The 19,208-nt window shown below is 46.8% G+C and overlaps 1 protein-coding gene across 1 annotated transcript in view; it reads left to right on the top strand.

Moving 5' to 3' along the window:
* The window catches only part of LOC110536534 (extracellular sulfatase Sulf-1), an 80,547-nt gene that overhangs the window by 46,616 nt on the left and 14,723 nt on the right, over positions 1-19,208 (top strand). Inside the window, exons 7-13 of the mRNA XM_036934702.1 lie at positions 2,380-2,555; positions 2,974-3,102; positions 5,446-5,502; positions 9,091-9,226; positions 13,929-14,133; positions 18,448-18,694; positions 19,094-19,190. Coding sequence (XP_036790597.1) covers positions 2,380-2,555; positions 2,974-3,102; positions 5,446-5,502; positions 9,091-9,226; positions 13,929-14,133; positions 18,448-18,694; positions 19,094-19,190 — 1,047 coding nt within the window. The remainder of the gene's footprint in view (positions 1-2,379; positions 2,556-2,973; positions 3,103-5,445; positions 5,503-9,090; positions 9,227-13,928; positions 14,134-18,447; positions 18,695-19,093; positions 19,191-19,208) is intronic.

Below are 19,208 nucleotides of genomic sequence, written 5' to 3'. Positions count from 1 at the left end.
TGTAGGCCATGTGCTGTGGGTGACAGCAGGCATAGGTAATCTGCGAAGAGTAGGCATTTAACTGCTGAATTGTGTAAACTAACACCGGTGGCTGAGGATTTTCCTAGAATAGTGGACAATTTGTTGATGTAAATATTGAAGAGTGCAGGGCTCAGATTGCAACCCTGGCGAAGGCCCCGCCCTTGGTTAAAGAATTCGGTTTTTTTCTTACCAATTTTAATGCTACATGTATTGCCTGTATACATTGATTTAATTATGTCATAGGTTTTACCCCCTACACCACTTTCAATAACTTTGTAGAACAGTCCTGTATGCCAAATAGAATCAAATGCTTTTTGGAAGTTGATAAAGCAAGTGTATATTTTGGTATTATTTTGGTGGACATGTTTATCTATCAGGGTGTGTAGGGTGTAAATATGATCAGTCATGCGATGTTTTGGTATAAATCCAATTTGGCTTTTACTCAAGACATTGTGCTTATTAAGGAAGTTTAGAACTCTTACATTTATAATACTACAGGTTACAGGTACCAAGGTTACTGTTCACACATTGTTAGGGTCCAATATGTCTCTGTTCTTAAAGATTGGGGTTATGAGTCCTTGATTCCAGATGTCAGGGAAATAACCTACATTCAGGATCAAATTAAACAGTTTTAAAATAGCCAATTGAAATTTTGTACTAGTGAGTTTGAGCATCTCATTTAGGATGCCATCAGGTACGCATGCTTTTTTAAATCTGAGGGCCTGAAGTTTCTTATAGAGATCCTGGTCAGTAATAGTTTAGTTTCTTATAGAGCTCCTGGTCAGTAATAGTTTAGTGTCTTATAGAGCTCCTGGTCAGTAATAGTTTAGTTTCTTATAGAGCTCCTGGTCAGTAATAGTTTAGTTTCTTATAGAGCTCCTGGTCAGTAATAGTTTAGTTTCTTATAGAGCTCCTGGTCAGTAATAGTTTAGTTTCTTATAGAGCTCCTGGTCAATAATAGTTTAGTTTCTTATAGAGCTCCTGGTCAGTAATAGTTTAGTTTCTTATAGAGCTCCTGGTCAGTAATTGGGGAGTCCAATGGATGTTGATTGTCCTTTATAGCTTTTCTAATCCATTCAACTTCTCATTAATTTGTCGTTGTTCTGCGTTTGTGTCAATTTGAACGGTGTTGTAGAGTGTTTTAAAATGGGTTGTCCATAATGTCACCATTTTGTATCGCTAATTCCTATTTTTTACATGTTTTACGTTTTATCCAATTTTGCCAGAAGTTGTTTGTGTTTATGGACTCAATTAGTGTGCTTTTTTGATTCTGAGTTTATAGAGTTTTAAAGTCTGATGCGGTAGCACAAAAAAGAGCTCCGGTGACACCTCCTTCACTGGATCAGCACACACCATCACCACCGGCTCCGCATCTTGAGTGAGGGCCGGAGAGCTGGCCTGAGGCGATGCCTTGCATTCGGGCGCCGCCCCCAGAAGGGGGAGAGAGCTGGCCTGAAGAGATGCCTTGCATTCGGGCGCCGCCCCCAGAAGAGGGAGAGAGCTGGCCTGAAGAGATGCCTTGCATTCGGGCGCCGCCCCCAGAAGGGGGAGAGAGCTGGCCTGAAGAGATGCCTTGCATTCGGGCGCCGCCCCCAGAAGAGGGAGAGAGCTGGCCTGAAGAGATGCCTTGCATTCGGGCACCGCCCCCAGAAGAGGGAGAGAGCTGGCCTGAAGAGATGCCTTGCATTCGGGCACCGCCCCCAGAAGGGGGAGAGAGCGGGCCATCGACGGAACGAGGAAGAACTAGACTAGCAGTAGAATTTGAATGGGTTAAACTGATGCGAGAGTTGGGGATAGAGGATGCATCTGTCATTAGTAATGTTTCACAGTAACATGTCAAACTGACCCTTTACAGAAATAGCTCGCCACAAGGTTAGAATATGACTCAGCGCTAAAACCGACCTGGTCCCGAAAAGAGCATATAAGGAGATGCCTTCCTTAAGAGGGCATGATAGTGCTACTTGACTTATCACCGACAGACAGCTCGTGATACTTCAACTATCATCAACCTAAAATGTAATATCTGACGTTCATACTCTAGAACAATTGTATCTCTTGACTTCTGATTTCTGATTTCCTTAACAGTCCTATAGCAAAATCCCCTTGTCGCGACAAGTCTCACAGTAATGTAGGCATAATTCACCATTCACCAAGTTTTTTCCTTATAATTTTATAATCTGCATCAAACCAGTCATCATCTGAGGTCTTTTTTGTTTTGTTTAATATCGATTTCAATTGTGCTTCTTTTGCCGTTTGCCTGAATATATAGTATGTTTTTTACTGCTAGATTGATGCCTTCTCCCTGTCTGTCTCTCTGTCTCTCTCTCTTTCCCCCCCCCCCCCCACCCCCCACCCAAGGTATATGAGATGTTGGTAGAGAGTGGGGAACTGGACAACACCTACATAATCTACACGGCTGACCACGGCTACCACATTGGCCAGTTTGGGCTGGTCAAGGGGAAGTCCATGCCCTACGACTTTGACATCAGAGTGCCCTTCTTCCTCCGCGGGCCCAACGTCGAACCTGGAGCCGTGTAAGTAAGCCTTGTCCAAGCCACAGTGTAGGAGCCTGTTTCCGCATCTCCTGTTTCCGCATTTCCTGTTTCCGCATTTCCTGTTTCCGCATCTCCTGTTTCCGCATTTCCTGTTTCCGCATTTCCTGTTTCCGCATTTCCTGTTTCCGCATTTCCTGTTTCTGTATTTCCTGTTTCTGCATCTCCTGTTTCTGTATTTCCTGTTTCTGCATCTCCTGTTTCTGTATTTCCTGTTTCTGTATTTCCTGTTTCTGTATTTCAGTAGCGTGAGGTCGCTTGATGTACAAGTACACCCCGTGGACCAGGCGCTAGTCTGTTGCAGGGAGTTAGCCCCCCTCAATCCATCTCCTAATGCTGAGTGCCAAGCATTGTTTGTGTCTGTTGGTGTTAATGACGTTGTTGTACTGTTCCTCCCCAGTGTCCCTCAGCTGGTGTTGAACATTGATCTGGCCCCCACCATACTGCACATGGCTGGGCTGGACACGCCTCCAGACATGGACGGGAAGTCCATCCTCAAACTACTGGAACAGGAGAAGACTGGAAACAGGTAGGAATGGGGTTCATATACAACAGGTAGGAATGGGGTTCATATACAACAGGTAGGAATGGAGGTGATATACAACAGGTAGGAATGAGGGTCATATACAACAACAGGTAGGAATGGGGGTCATATACAACAGGTAGGAATGGGGTTCATATACAACAGGTAGGAATGGGGTTCATATACAACAGGAGGGAATGGGGTGATATACAACAGGTAGGAATGGGGTTCATATACAACAGGTAGGAATGGGGTTCTTATACAACAGGTAGGAATGGGGTTCATATACAACAGGTAGGAATGGGGTTCATATACAACAGGTAGGAATGGGGTTCATATACAACAGGTAGGAATGGGGTTCATATACAACAACAGGTAGGAATGGGGTTCATATACAACAACAGGTAGGAATGGGGTTCATATACAACAACAGGTAGGAATGGGGTTCATATACAACAGGTAGGAATGGGGTTCATATACAACAACAGGTATGAATGGGGTGATATACAACAGATAGGAATGGGGTTCATATACAACAGGTAGGAATGGGGTTCTTATACAACAGGAGGGAATGGGGTGATATACAACAGGTAGGAATGGGGTTAATATACAACAGGTAGGAATGGGGTTCTTATACAACAGGTAGGAATGGGGTTCATATACAACAGGTAGGAATGGGGTTCTTATACAACAGGTAGGAATGGGGTTCATATACAACAGGTAGGAATGGGGTTCATATACAACAGGTAGGAATGGGGTTCATATACAACAGGTAGGAATGGGGTTCATATACAACAGGTAGGAATGGGGTTCATATACAACAACAGGTATGAAGGGTGGCATATAATTTTGAAATATATATTCTACTCAGGCCTCCCAAGTGGTGCAGTGGTCTAAGGCACTGCATCACAGTGCTAGCTGTGCCACTAGAGATCCTGGTTTGAGTCCAGGCTCTGTCGCAGCCGGCCGCGACCGGGAGACCCATGGGGAGGCGTACAATTGGCCCAACGTCGTCTGGGTTAGGGGAAGGTTTGGCCGGCAGGGATGTTCTTGTCCCATCGGGCTTTAGAGACTCCTGTGGCGGGCCGGACGCAATGCCCGCTGACACGGTCGCCAGGTGTACGGTGTTTCCTCCGACACATTGGTGCGGCTGGCTTCCGGGTTAAGCGGGCATTGTGTCAAGAAGCAGTGCGGCTTGGCTGGGTTGTGTTCCGGAGGACTCACAGCTCTCGACCTTTGCCTCTCCCGAGTCCTTACGGGAGTTGCAGCGACGAAACAAGACTGTAACTACCAATAGGATATCATGAAATTGGGGAGAAAAATCATAAAAAATTAAACTCAACATTTAGAACACTCAACATTTAGAACACTCAACATTTAGAACACTCAACATTTAGAACACTCAACATTTAGAACACTCAACATTTAGAACACCCAACATTTAGAACACCCAACATTTAGAACACTCAACATTTAGAACACTCAACATTTAGAACACCCAACATTTAGAACACCCAACATTTAGAACACTCTACATTTAGAACACCAGGTAATGCCATTGAGATTAAGCATCTTTCTATTTCAAGTAAAACCTTTCCACACAAAATATTGTCTGCTATAAAACATTGGATATATTTAGATCACGTCATTCTGACGTTATAAACATTGCACACATATTACAAAACACACCAAAATATGTAGCGGTTACATAAAGCACACACTTCCAGTCTCAAAAGAAAACATTTACAGAGCAAAAGCTCCATATTCCCTATAAACTGACACTAGTCTTAACCAGAGCACTATGGGAAATAGGGAGACAGAGCAAACGTGCATCCCAAATGGCTCCATATTCCCTATAAACTGACACTAGTCTTAACCAGAGCACTATGGGAAATAGGGAGACAGAGCAAAAGTGCATCCCAAATGGCTCCGTATTCCCTATAAACTGACACTAGTCTTAACCAGAGCACTATGGGAAATAGGGAGACAGAGCAAAGTAAAACAAAACATCTGTGTGATATCGATCCTGTAAACCGAGTCAATGATTCAGGGTTTCATGTTGAACACATTTCAGTTCCTTATCTTGACTCCGCAAATCTTTAGGAATCTTATAATCATAGCTCTGGCTGTACACTGGCAGACCAACGTAGCTCATGGTTTGGAGTCCCAAATGGCACCCTATTCCCTACGTAGTGCACTGCTTTTGACCTGGATCCTATGGGTAACTCAATTGGTCCTGGTCAAATGGAGTGCACTACATAGGGTGCCATTTGGAAAGGAGCCATTGGTAAGTGTAATGCCAGGCCCACTTTGAATTCTATCAACTAAAGAGGCATTCTGTCTTTCCAGATTCAAACGCAATCGGAAACCCAAAGTCTGGAGAGATACATTCCTGGTGGAGAGAGGGTAAACTGACACACACATACACACACACACGGAGGTGCACTCATACACAAGCACGTGCCCTCACACTGTCAAAACTCAGTGTCCTCTTCAGACAAGCACACACACACACACACACACACAGGCCGGTTGGGGATATCTATTTTTAGCGTTATTTGGTCGATGCTAGGAGCTACAAATGCCTGCCTGGTGCTTCGTGAAAGTTCACACATGGAGGCGTTTGACACTAAGAGGTTTAAAGTGACATATGTTTGTCATTTTAAAAAAAAAACGTTGTTGCTTTTGTGCTCTGTGGTGCCTGCATTGGAAGGCTGGTGCCATTTGTGATGTAACCCTCACACACACAGTCATCCACTCCTGTTCCCCTTATCGCCTCCCATTCCCTTCAGCTCATTGGCTGCTCTGTTCTGTTCCAGTTAACTGCCTCCCATTCCGTTCAGCTCATTGGCTGTTCTGTTCTGTTCCAGTTAACTGCCTCCCATTCCCTTCAGCTCATTGGCTGTTCTGTTCAGTTCCAGGAAACTGCCTCCCATTCCCTTCAGCTCATTGGCTGTTCTGTTCCGGTTAACTGCCTCACATTCAGCTCATTGGCTGCTCTGTTCTGTTCCAGGAAACTGCCTCCCATTCAGCTCATTGGCTGTTCTGTTCCAGGAAACTGCCTCCCATTCAGCTCATTGGCTGCTCTGTTCTGTTCCAGGAAACTGCCTCCCATTCAGCTCATTGGCTGCTCTGTTCAGTTCCAGGAAACTGCTTTAGAAATGGTCATGTTGTTGAGTAATGACTATCTCACATCCTTTAATACAGTGAGCTCCAACAGTATTGGGACAGTGGTAAACCTTTTAGAGATTACATCACTTCCTGTACATAGTTCCCCCGTTTTAGGGGACCAAAATAATTGGGACAAATTCACTTACCAGTGTAGTATTTGGTCCCATTTTCCTAGCGCACAATGACCACATTAAGCTTTTGACTCTTCAAACTTGTTCAATGCATTTGCAGTTTGTTTTTGGTTGTTTCACATGTTGTGCCCAATGGAAATGATTGGTAAACAGAGGATTGTGTCATTTTGGAGTCACTTTTATTGTAAATAAAACATATCAATGCTACCATGATTATGGATAGTCCTGAATGAATTGTGACTAGTGATGAGTGAGAAAGTTAGGAAAACAAAAATATCATACCCCCAAGACATGCTAACCTCTCACCATTACAATAACAGGGGAGATTAGCATTTTATATCATATCTCCAAGACATGCTAACCTCTCACCATTACAATAACAGGGGAGGTTAGCATTTCATATCATCTTTCAAGACATGCTAACCTCTCACCATTACAATAACAGGGGAGGTTAGCATTTTATATCATATCTCCAAGACATGCTAACCTCTCACCATTACAATAACAAGGGAGGTTAGCATTTCATATCATCTTTCAAGACATGCTAACCTCTCACCATTACATCCCAGCCAGCCCATCCCAGCCCAGGCATCAAAGGCAGCTCATCCCAGCCAGGCCATCCCAGCGCATCCCAGCCAGCACATCCCAGTCCAGCCAAGCCCATCCCAGGCATCAAAGCCAGCTCATCCCAGCCACGCCATCCCATCCCATTGCAACCCTTCCCAGGCCATCCCATTAAAGCCCAGCCCATCGCAGCCAAGCCCATCCCAGCCAGCCCATTGCAACCCTTCCCAGGCCATCCCAGCCCATCCCAGCCCAGCGCAGCCCATTGAAACCCTTCCCAGCCCAGCCCATTGCAACCCTTCCCAGCCCAACCCAGCCCAGCCCATTGCAACCCTTCCCAACCCAGCCCAGCCCATTGCAACCCTTCCCAGCCCATTGCAACCCTTCCCAACCCAGCCCATTGCAACACTTCCCAACCCAGCCCAGCCCATTGCAACCCTTCCCAGCCCAGCCCATTGCAACCCTTCCCAGCCCATCCCATTGCAACCCTTCCCAGCCCATCCCAGCCCAGCCCAGCCCAGCCCAGCCCATGCATCAAAGCCAGCCCATCCCAGCCAGCCCATTGCAACCCTTCCCAGCCCATCCCAGCCCAGCGCATTGCAACCCTTCCCAACCCAGCCCAGCGCAACCCTTCCCAACCCAGCCCATTGCAACCTTTCCCAACCCAGCCCAGCCCATTGCAACCCTTCCCAGCCCAGCCCATCCCATCCCAGCCCAGCCCAGCCCATTGCAACCCTTCCCAGCCCATCCCAGCCCATCCCAGCCCAGCCCATGCATCAAAGCCAGCTCATCCCAGCCAGCCCATCCCAGCCAGCCCATCCCAGCCAGCCCATTGCAACCCTTCCAAGTACATCCCAGCCATCCGAGTTCTACCTCACTCTAGACTGTATCCCAAATAGTACCCTATTCCCTATGTAGTGTCTCTAGTCAAATGGTACTCTATTCCCTATGTAGTGTCTCTAGTCAAATGGTACCCTATTCCTTACGTAGTGTCTCTACTCAAATGGCACCCTATTCCCTATGTAGTGGTTTTGACAGGACCTATAGGGAATAGGGTACCATTTGGGGTGCACCCTGCCCTTCTCTCTACCCAGCCCTGGCCAGCTCTACCGTGGGCCAAGCACATTGACCTCCCCCCTGGCTTTGGCACACTGGCACCACTCTAGCCCTCAGATCCACACGGCCCTGCCAACCAACAGCCAACTGTTCTGCCAACCACCCCCTGCCAACTTCCTGCCTCCGCCAACACTGACTACATTCTCCAGACACACAGACATAATCGCTATGACAACAACACCGTGACCCTAAAGTACAACCTGTCCCCTTGGCTTTGAGAGTGTTTGGGACTGCTGTCCTGTCTGACAAGATAGAGCTAACAGAGAAGTTACTCACTAATGGATGTAGCTCTGTATTGTAGCGTTTGAGGTTAACAGACGTTGTTTATGTACTGGCAATGCTTCAGCTTTGTAGCCAAGTTCTACAACAATTTTACTCCGTCTTTATGTTTAAGGTACCAGACTGATTCTGGGTTCAGCAAAAAATCTAATTGTCTAGACAAGGCAACAATAATAGGTTTGTTGAATGCAGAAACAAACATGTCAGTTGGCTAGAGCAGCAACAGGTCGCAGTTGTAAATGAGAACTTGTTCTCAACTAGCCTAGCTGTTAAAAGGTGAAATTTAGAAATAAAATACTTTTTTTTTTTTAAACAGACTAAGCCTGGGCTAACAGAGAACAGACTAAGCCTGGGCTAACAGAGAACAGACTAAGCCTGGGCTAACAGAGAACAGACTAAGCCTGGCCTAACAGAGAACAGACTAGCACTGGGCCTGTCCTAACCCTGACCTTTCCCTCCCCCCTGTCCTAACCCTGACCTTTCCCTCCCCCCTGTCCTAACCCTGACCTTTCCCTCCCCCCTGTCCTAACCCTGACCTTTCCCTCCCCCTGTCCTAACCCTGACCTTTCCCTCCCCCCTGTCCTAATCCTGACCTTTCCCTCCCCCTGTCCTAATCCTAATCTGTACCTCTGTCCTAATCTGTACCTCTGTCCTAATCTGTACCTCTGTCCTAATCCTAATCTGTACCTCTGTCCTGTCCTAACCCTCTCCACCTCACGTGTCTCCTCTACAGTAAACTCCTGAGGAAGAAGGAGGACAGAGGCGGTAGTTCAACCACCCAGAACACCAACAGCCTGCCCAAATACAAGAAGGTCAAAGAGGTGTGTCAACAGGCAGAGTTCCAGACACCTTGTGAACAGCCTGGACAGGTATTTGTGTACAGACACAGACAGACACACACACAGACAGGCAGACATTCACTAAAGTGATCTCACATGCTATATAAAGAACCTGGGGGTTCCCCCCCAACATACTGACAAGTTAGAGTTTATTCCAGAAACAGTTTTTGCCAGTGGTCATAAAGTAGAAATCCTGCATTGTAGTCAGTCTTAGCCATAGCAGACAGCATATACACTCAGTGGCCAGTTTATTAGGTACGTCAATCTAGTACCGGGTCGGACCCTCCTTTGCCTCCAGAACAGCCTGAATTCTTTGTGTCATGGAAGTGTTGCTCAATTGGTATCAAGGGGACCTAACGTGTGCCAGGAAAAACATTCTCCACACCATTACACCTGTACCGTTGACACCAGGCAGGATGGGGTACATGGACTCATGCTGCTAACGCCACTTCCTGCCTCTGCCATGACGCAACAGGAACCAGGAGTCGTCGGACCAGGCAATGTTTTTCCACTCCTCAGTTGTCCAGTGTTGGTGATGGCGTTGCCCACTGGAGCTGCTTCTTCTTCTTGTTTTTAGCTGATAGGAACCCGGTGTGGTTGTCTGCTGCAATAGCCCATCCGTGACAAGGGCTGACCAGTTGTGCGTTCTGAGATGCCGTTCTGCACACCGTTGTTGTACTGCACCGTTATTTTAGCTGTTTGTGGCTCGCCTGTTAGCTCGCACGACTCTTGCCGTTCTCCTTCGACGTCTCTCGTCAACGAGACGTTTTCGCCCACAGGACTTGCGCTGACTGGATGTTTATTGTTGGTCGCACCGTTCTCAGTAAACCCTAGACACGGTCATGCGTGAAAAGCCCAAGAGGCCAGCCTATTTCGGAGATATTTCAACACGGCCCGTCTGGCACCGTGATTATACCAAGCTGAAGGTGTGCTTAGGTCACTCGTCCATTCTAACATTCAATGGAACAGTAACTGAATGCCTCGATGCCTGTCTGCCTGATTTCTATAGCCAACCACAGACACGTCTCTAGGAGCAAACTATTTTGGTGAACAGGGTCGTGTACGTAACGAGCTGCCATTCAGAGGGTGACAAAATATTTAGGTGCTTTTTGAAATGGGGGTATGGTAGTAGGCACATCGGTTTGAGAGTGTCAAGAACTGCAATGCTATTTTTCACCCTAAAAAACAGTTTCCAATTGTGTACCGAGAATGGTCCAACCACCCAAAGGACATCCAGCCAACTTGACACGACTGTGGAAAGCATTGGACGTCAACATGGGACAGCATCCCTGTGGAACTATTTAGACCCCTTGTAGAGTCCCACGCCACGACGAATTGAGGCTGTTCTGAGGACAGAAAGGTGTTCCTAATGTTTTGTACACTCAGTGTATATAGGGTACGGATGTGGTCTAAAGTAGTGCACTGTGTAGGGAATAGGGTGCCTTTGGGCTCTGGTCTAAAGTAGTGCACTGTGTAGGGAATAGGGTGCCTTTGGGCTCTGGTCTAAAGTAGTGCACTGTGTAGGGAATAGGGTGCCGTTTTGGAAGCAACGTCGACAGACAGCCGTAACTCAAATAGCCATTTACCACAATCGTACCGTAATTGGACATTTGAGCTATGTTTGAACATGGGACTAATGTCTGGATGGTTCCCAGGCCCATTAAAGGGGGTGGCAGACCAGACCACACACACACACACACACACACACACACACAACCAGCCATCAGACCTGAACAATACTAATTGGCCCAATGTTCAGGTAGCACTCAGCAGGGCTTTCTGAGGCTAATGTGAACCAAACACTTTTTTTTTTTTTAATTTAGCACTCAAGTGTGCACACGTAACACTCAATAATTTATTAAAGAGAGAGAAGGGGGAAATGACAGACTTATTGAGGTGCTCTCTGGTGTGTGCAGCCAGCGTATGCAGCCAATATATTGTAACGGTTTTGACTTGAGGTTATTCTTTATAGGGGTGCCAGGTAGGTTGTGCCTACCAGAGAAAACATTGGTTTCTCCTTTTGGTTTGGGAGGGAATAAGTCCCATCCGTCAAGTCTACACCAATACAAAGGACTTGTAAAAAAAAGTCAGGATGGAAATAAACTTTTCATAAACCCTTAAAACATTGGAAAGAACTTCAAAAACAACTATTATTTTAGTTGGGTTGTATTACCAACATAAATGATTACACATGTAACAGTATAAGTTTAAACCGTCCCCTCGCCCATACCCGGGCGCGAACCAGGGACCTTCTGCACACATCAACAGTCACCCTAGAAGCATCGTTACCCATCGCTCACTGATCGCTCACTGATTGAAACGCTAGTTAGCGCCCACGCTAACTAAGCTAGCCGTTTCACATCCGTTACACACACACATATAATAATATCACAATGAGTTCCGATTCCTCCAGAAATGTCCTGTACCTCGGGCCTAAAAAGAGTCCAGCCCGGTAAAGGAGTTCAGGGAACTCAAGTGACCTTTGTCACGCAATGTTTGTCCGTTCATTCTAGTGTAGTGTAAACCCAGTATTAATCATACAATCAATATAACAATTATTTTACCACACAACTTTCAAGCGTATCAACTCTTAAAGTCCTCAACTACAACGAACTGCACAAATCATCACAGTATACATCAAAACAAAACAAATGAAATACCGTATACAAAAAGGTTGTAGTCAGTCAGACAATCCAATCCGTCAACAGATCTCCAGCGGAGAAAGGCCACGAAGAACACGGACGCAAAGAGTGGATCCGATCCTGGGTAAACTCTATTAGGCTACAAAACAAACGGAATAGAGACGCTTCGGAGGGTTAAACACATCCTCAGTCACGTCTCCATCACAACCCCACTTTTGCGCAGCTGATGCTGGCTATTTAATTGGTAATTAAAGGGAAAGCGCCCTATTGGAAGGGGAAGCACTGAGACGGTTCAGAAAAATTCAGGGCCTAGTTATAACACGTAAATGTAGGGGTTTAGTACACACACACACACACACACACACTGGGCTATGAGCACCTGAGCACTTGACCCTCCAGCAAGGGTCAAAACCATGATTTAAAGGGGAGGGTTCAAACTAAAAGCCTTTGTGGTGAATGTATTTAAAGGGGTAGGCCTGTGTGTACACAGAGTAAATGAGAGGCTCCAACGGGTACGCGATCACCAACACCGGGTTCCACTCCTATCAGCTAAAAACAAGAAGAAGAGGCTCCGATACACGATCACCAACACCGGACAATTGAGAAGTCAGGATTTGGCGTAAGCAGCGAGAGTCCATGGACCCATGCTGCCTGCTATCAACGATACAGGCTGGTGACGGTGGTGTAATGGTGTGGGGAGTGTTTTCCTGGCACACGTTGGAGCCTCTTCTTTGAGTGGCTGCTGCCAACACACTGACTCAACTCCAGCCACTTTAATAATGGGAATTGATGGGAAATGATGTAAAATATATCACTAGCCACTTTAAACAATGCTACCTAATATAATGTTTACATACCCTACATTATTCATCTCATATGTATACGTATATACTGTACTCTATATCATCTACTGCATCTTTATGTAATACATGTATCACTAGCCACTTTAACTATCCCACTTTGTTTACATACTCATCTCATATGTATATACTGTACTCAATACCATCTACTGTATCTTGCCTATGCCGCTCTGTACCATCACTCATTCATATATATTTATGTACATATTCTTTATCCCTTTACACTTGTGTGTATAAGACAGTAGTTTTGGAATTGTTAGTTAGATTACTTGTTAGTTATTACTGCATTGTCGGAACTAGAAGCACAAGCATTTCGCTACACTCGCATTAACATCTGCTAACCATGTGTATGTGACCAATAACATCTGCTAACCATGTGTATGTGACAAATAAAATTGGATTTGATTTGAATTGATTTCTTGTTTTTAGCTGATAGGAACCCGGTGTTGTAGAGTTGTGCGTTCCGTCCCTTGATACCAATTGAGTAACGTTTGAAAGCCACACCTTGTAGAATCAATGCCCTGAAGAATTCAGGTTGTTTTGGAGGCAGTAGCTATATAGGAAGAGAATGGGGGGGGGGGGGGGGGGGGGAGCTCTCTCTGCTGTCTCCTGAAGTCCACGATCAGCTCCGTCATTTGGTTGACATTGAGGGAGAGGTTATTTTCCTGGCACCAGAGAGGTACAGACAGAGCAAGACACTAAGAGAAAAAGAGACAGAGGGGGAGTGAGAGAGAGAGAGACAGACAGACAGTGAGAGATAAATGTCTGACATTTATAATGTCTTTATTGTTTTGAAACTTCTGTATGTGTAATGTGTACTGTTAATTTTTATTGTTTATTTCACTTTTGTATATTATCCACCTCACTTGCTTTGGCAATGTTAGAGAGACAGACAGAGACAGAGACAGAGACAGAGACAGACAGACAGAGTTTTAGAATTAGTTCAAGACAGCAGAGTGATCCAGTTCATTTCATGCTGGTTCTGGATCATCTTCCTCTTCAGGATTCTGTTTCTTTCCCACACCGTCAGTCTGTGATCTGGTTGTCTGTCTTGTCGGCCGGCCTGCCTGCCTACGGGTTGTTCTGACAGGAAACAGACAAAGAATAGGGTTCCATTTGAGATGCAACAAATGACTTTAAAGACCTTCACATTAGAGGAGAGGAGTAAAAGCATATCTCTTCCACCACTAATATAACCCCGTTCTCGTTGTCCTTGTCTCTCCTCTCCAGAAGTGGCACTGTGTGGAGGAGATCACTGGGAAGTGGCGGATCCAGAAGTGTAAAGGAGGTGGACTGAAGGAGGGCCCTAGGAAGAGGGCCCCCAGCCTGAGGCCTCACGGCAGCTACAACAGTAGGGAGAGGGAACCCTGCGACTGTGGTCTTGACCGACCGGGACGCTCACACCGCCAGTTCACACCCTCCTCTGGAGAACCAGGTGAGTGGGATGGGGACAAAGGGAGTGGATGAGGCTGATGCTGGGGCCAGGGATGAGGGCTGGAATGGTGAGATGGGGATGGGGACAAAGGGGACAGGGGGAGTGGATGAGGCTGATGCTGGGGCCAGGGATGAGGGCTGGAGTGGTGAGATGGAGATGAGGACAAGGGGACAGGGGGAGTGGATGAGGCAATGCTGGGGCCAGGGATGAGGGCTGGAGTGGTGAGATGGAGATGGGGCTGGGGCTGGGGAACCAGAATTGGATCAGAGTTGGAGCTGCATGGCCATAGAATACTAATGGACAAAATATGGGTCTTATCATGGACGGGTTATCTAAGTTTCTGGGGGACCGGGGATGGGGTTATAAGGGGTTATCTAAGAGACAGTTTCTGGGGGATGGTGATGGGGTTATAAGGGGTTATCTAAGAGACAGTTTCTGGGGGATCGGGGATGGTGATGGGGTTATGTAAGAGACCGTTTCTGGGGGACCGGGGTTGGAGCTGGGGTTATAAGGGGTTATCTAAGAGACAGTTTCTGGGGGATCGGGGATGGAGCTGGGGTTATGTAAGAGACAGTTTCTGAGGGACCGGGGTTGGAGCTGGGGTTATAAGGGGTTATCTAAGAGACAGTTTCTGGGGGACCGGGGATGGTGCTGGGGTTATCTAAGAGACAGTTTCTGGGGGACTGGGGATGGTGCTGGGGTTATCTAAGAGACCGTTTCTGGGGGACCGGTGATGGAGCTGAGGTTGAGACTGAGGCTGATGGTGGCTCAGGCTGGCAAGGGAGTTGTATACTGAGCGGTCTGCCCAACGCGTCACCGGGGACACACTGCCTGCCCTCCAGGACACCTACAGCACCTGATGTCACAGGAAGGCCAAAAAGATCATCAAGGACAATAACCACACCACAAGGCGAGGTCAGTACAGGTGCATCAAAGCTAGGACAGAGAAACTGAAAAACAGCTTCTATCTCAAGGCCATCAGACTGTTTAACAGCCATCACTAGCCGGCTACCACCCGGTTACTCAACCCTGTACCTTAGAGGCTCCTGCCCCATATACATAGACATGGAATCACTGGCCACGTTAATAATGTTTACATACTGTTTTACTCATTTCATATGTGTTTACTGTATTCTATTCTACTGTATTTTAGTCAATGACACTCCGACGTTGTTCGTCCAAAAATGTATATATTTCTAAATTTCATTATTTTACTTTTAGATTTGTGTGCATTGTTGTGAATTGTTAGATATTACCGCACTGTTGGAATAACATCTGATAAATATGTGTATGTGATCAATAACAATCGATTTGATTTAGATTTAGATTTGAACAGATGTCTCTCCGTGGACTTAACCGCTCTGTATTTCAGTCTGTGTGTGTATAGCAATGGGGAAAATGACCACGTCTGTGTTTTGCCAGAGCCTTGATTTACACGCTGGGGATTATGCATGGCTATAAAGAGAGGCCGATGCAGAGGAGAGAGAGAGAGAACCAGACGAATACACCTTCTGACATTAGATCAGTGGTCTGGTGGACATGTAGTTGAGATGAGAAGGCGCTCTGTCAAGGATCTGGTCGTTTGGAATGTTGTGGCGCCACCTAGTGGAATTAAGAGACATTGCTACTGAATGGACTTTTTCTTTTACATAGTCCCATACCAACATGCATGTTACATTTGATTCATCACATGCTGGAGATCTTTATCACTGTGGGCTGTTGACTGTCTGATCTTCATCACTGTGGGCTGAATGACTGTCTGTGGGCTGAATGACTGTCTGTGGGCTGAATGACTGTCTGTGGGCTGAATGACTGGCTGTGGGCTGTCTGGATCTTCACCACTGTGGGCTGAATGACTGTCTGGATCTGTATCACTGTGGGCTGAATGACTGTCTGATCTTCATCATTGTGGGCTGAATGACTGTCTGGATAGTTATCACTGTGGGCTGAATGACTGTCTGATTTTCATCATTGTGGGCTGAATGACTGTCTGATCTTCATCACTGTGGGCTGAATGACTGTCTGTGGGCTGAATGACTGTCTGATCTTCATCACTGTGGGCTGAATGACTGTCTGTGGGCTGAATGACTGTCTGTGGGCTGAATGACTGTCTGTGGGCTGAATGACTGGCTGTGGGCTGTCTGGATCTTCACCACTGTGGGCTGAATGACTGTCTGGATCTGTATCACTGTGGGCTGAATGACTGTCTGATCTTCATCATTGTGGGCTGAATGACTGTCTGGATAGTTATCACTGTGGGCTGAATGACTGTCTGATTTTCATCATTGTGGGCTGAATGACTGTCTGATCTTCATCACTGTGGGCTGAATGACTGTCTGTGGGCTGAATGACTGTCTGATCTTCATCACTGTGGGCTGAATGACTGTCTGTGGGCTGAATGACTGTCTGTGGGCTGAATGACTGTCTGTGGGCTGAATGACTGGCTGTGGGCTGTCTGGATCTTCACCACTGTGGGCTGAATGACTGTCTGGATCTGTATCACTGTGGGCTGAATGACTGTCTGATCTTCATCATTGTGGGCTGAATGACTGTCTGGATAGTTATCACTGTGGGCTGAATGACTGTCTGATTTTCATCATTGTGGGCTGAATGACTGTCTGATCTTCATCACTGTGGGCTGAATGACTGTCTGTGGGCTGAATGACTGTCTGATCTTCATCACTGTGGGCTGAATGACTGTCTGTGGGCTGAACGACTGTCTGTGGGCTGAATGACTGTCTGTGGGCTGAATGACTGGCTGTGGGCTGTCTGGATCTTCACCACTGTGGGCTGAATGACTGTCTGGATCTGTATCACTGTGGGCTGAATGACTGTCTGATCTTCATCATTGTGGGCTGAATGACTGTCTGGATAGTTATCACTGTGGGCTGAATGACTGTCTGATTTTCATCATTGTGGGCTGAATGACTGTCTGATCTTTATCACTGTGGGCTGAATGACTGTCGGATCTTTATCACTGTGGGCTGAATGACTGTCTGGATAGTTATCACTGTGGGCTGAATGACTGTCTGTGGGCTGAATGACTGTCTGTGGGCTGAATGACTGTCTGTGGGCTGAATGACTGGCTGTGGGCTGTCTGGATCTTCACCACTGTGGGCTGAATGACTGTCTGGATCTGTATCACTGTGGGCTGAATGACTGTCTGATCTTCATCATTGTGGGCTGAATGACTGTCTGGATAGTTATCACTGTGGGCTGAATGACTGTCTGATTTTCATCATTGTGGGCTGAATGACTGTCTGATCTTCATCACTGTGGGCTGAATGACTGTCTGTGGGCTGAATGACTGTCTGATCTTCATCACTGTGGGCTGAATGACTGTCTGTGGGCTGAATGACTGTCTGTGGGCTGAATGACTGTCTGTGGGCTGAATGACTGGCTGTGGGCTGTCTGGATCTTCACCACTGTGGGCTGAATGACTGTCTGGATCTGTATCACTGTGGGCTGAATGACTGTCTGATCTTCATCATTGTGGGCTGAATGACTGTCTGGATAGTTATCACTGTGGGCTGAATGACTGTCTGATTTTCATCATTGTGGGCTGAATGACTGTCTGATCTTCATCACTGTGGGCTGAATGACTGTCTGTGGGCTGAATGACTGTCTGATCTTCATCACTGTGGGCTGAATGACTGTCTGTGGGCTGAACGACTGTCTGTGGGCTGAATGACTGTCTGTGGGCTGAATGACTGGCTGTGGGCTGTCTGGATCTTCACCACTGTGGGCTGAATGACTGTCTGGATCTGTATCACTGTGGGCTGAATGACTGTCTGATCTTCATCATTGTGGGCTGAATGACTGTCTGGATAGTTATCACTGTGGGCTGAATGACTGTCTGATTTTCATCATTGTGGGCTGAATGACTGTCTGATCTTTATCACTGTGGGCTGAATGACTGTCGGATCTTTATCACTGTGGGCTGAATGACTGTCTGGATAGTTATCACTGTGGGCTGAATGACTGTCTGTGGGCTGAATGACTGTCTGTGGTCTGAATGACTGTCTGGATCTGTATCACTGTGGGCTGAATGACTGTCTGATCTTTATCACTGTGGGCTGAATGACTGTCGGATCTTTATCACTGTGGGCTGAATGACTGTCTGGATAGTTATCACTGTGGGCTGAATGACTGTCTGTGGGCTGAATGACTGTCTGTGGGCTGAATGACTGTCTGGATCTGTATCACTGTGGGCTGTTGACAGTCTGTTGTGTTTGTTGTGTTAAATCTTGTAAGAGAAAAATGACACAAGAAAATAAAAGTGTTTTAAACTCTCTCTGCTATAATATCTATTAGGCTACAGGCCTCGTTTCGTCCATACTCGACCCACCAGATCTCTGTCCGTGGAGTTCGAAGGGCAGATCTATGACGTTGACCTCGCGGCAGACGACCAGTCAGCCGTGCAGAGACGTGTCATCAGAAAGCGTCACTATGAGCAGGAGGACCCCGAGTTTGCCTTGGAGTCAGTCGACAGGTCAGAGGAGATGCTAGCGGATGATACCAACGCCGTGGGGTACCCGAACTCTGTCAAGGTCACACACAAGTATGACATCGTTCCTACCGAGGGAATTTTTCCCTAGCCTATGTCTGCTTAACTTGCTCTTTGGGGGGTTTGGCCTGGGGGTGCAGTTAAGGCCTTTTCCCCTCTCCCAGGAGTTACTTCCTGATGAATGACACAGCCCCCCCTCACCCCTCTCCCAGGTGTTACTTCCTGATGAATGACACAGTCCTTCCTTGCCCTTCTCCCAGGAGTTACTTCCTGATGAATGACACGGTCCTTCCTTGCCCTTCTCCCAGGTGTTACTTCCTGATGAATGACACGGTCCTTCCTTGCCCTTCTCCCTTGGAATTACTTCCTGATGAATGACACGGTCCTTCCTTGCCCTTCTCCCAGGAGTTACTTCCTGATAAATGACACAGTCCTCCCTCACCCCTCTCCCAGGTGTTACTTCCTGATGAATGACACGGTCCACTGTGAGAGAGAGATCTACTCTTCCTCCAGAGCCTGGAAGGACCATAAGAGCTATGTGGACCAGGAGGTTAGTCTGTCTCTATAC

Source organism: Oncorhynchus mykiss, chromosome 11, assembly GCF_013265735.2.
Source record: "Oncorhynchus mykiss isolate Arlee chromosome 11, USDA_OmykA_1.1, whole genome shotgun sequence".
NCBI classification, from domain to species: domain Eukaryota; kingdom Metazoa; phylum Chordata; class Actinopteri; order Salmoniformes; family Salmonidae; genus Oncorhynchus; species Oncorhynchus mykiss.
This window is presented reverse-complemented; position numbering and strand designations above follow the sequence as displayed.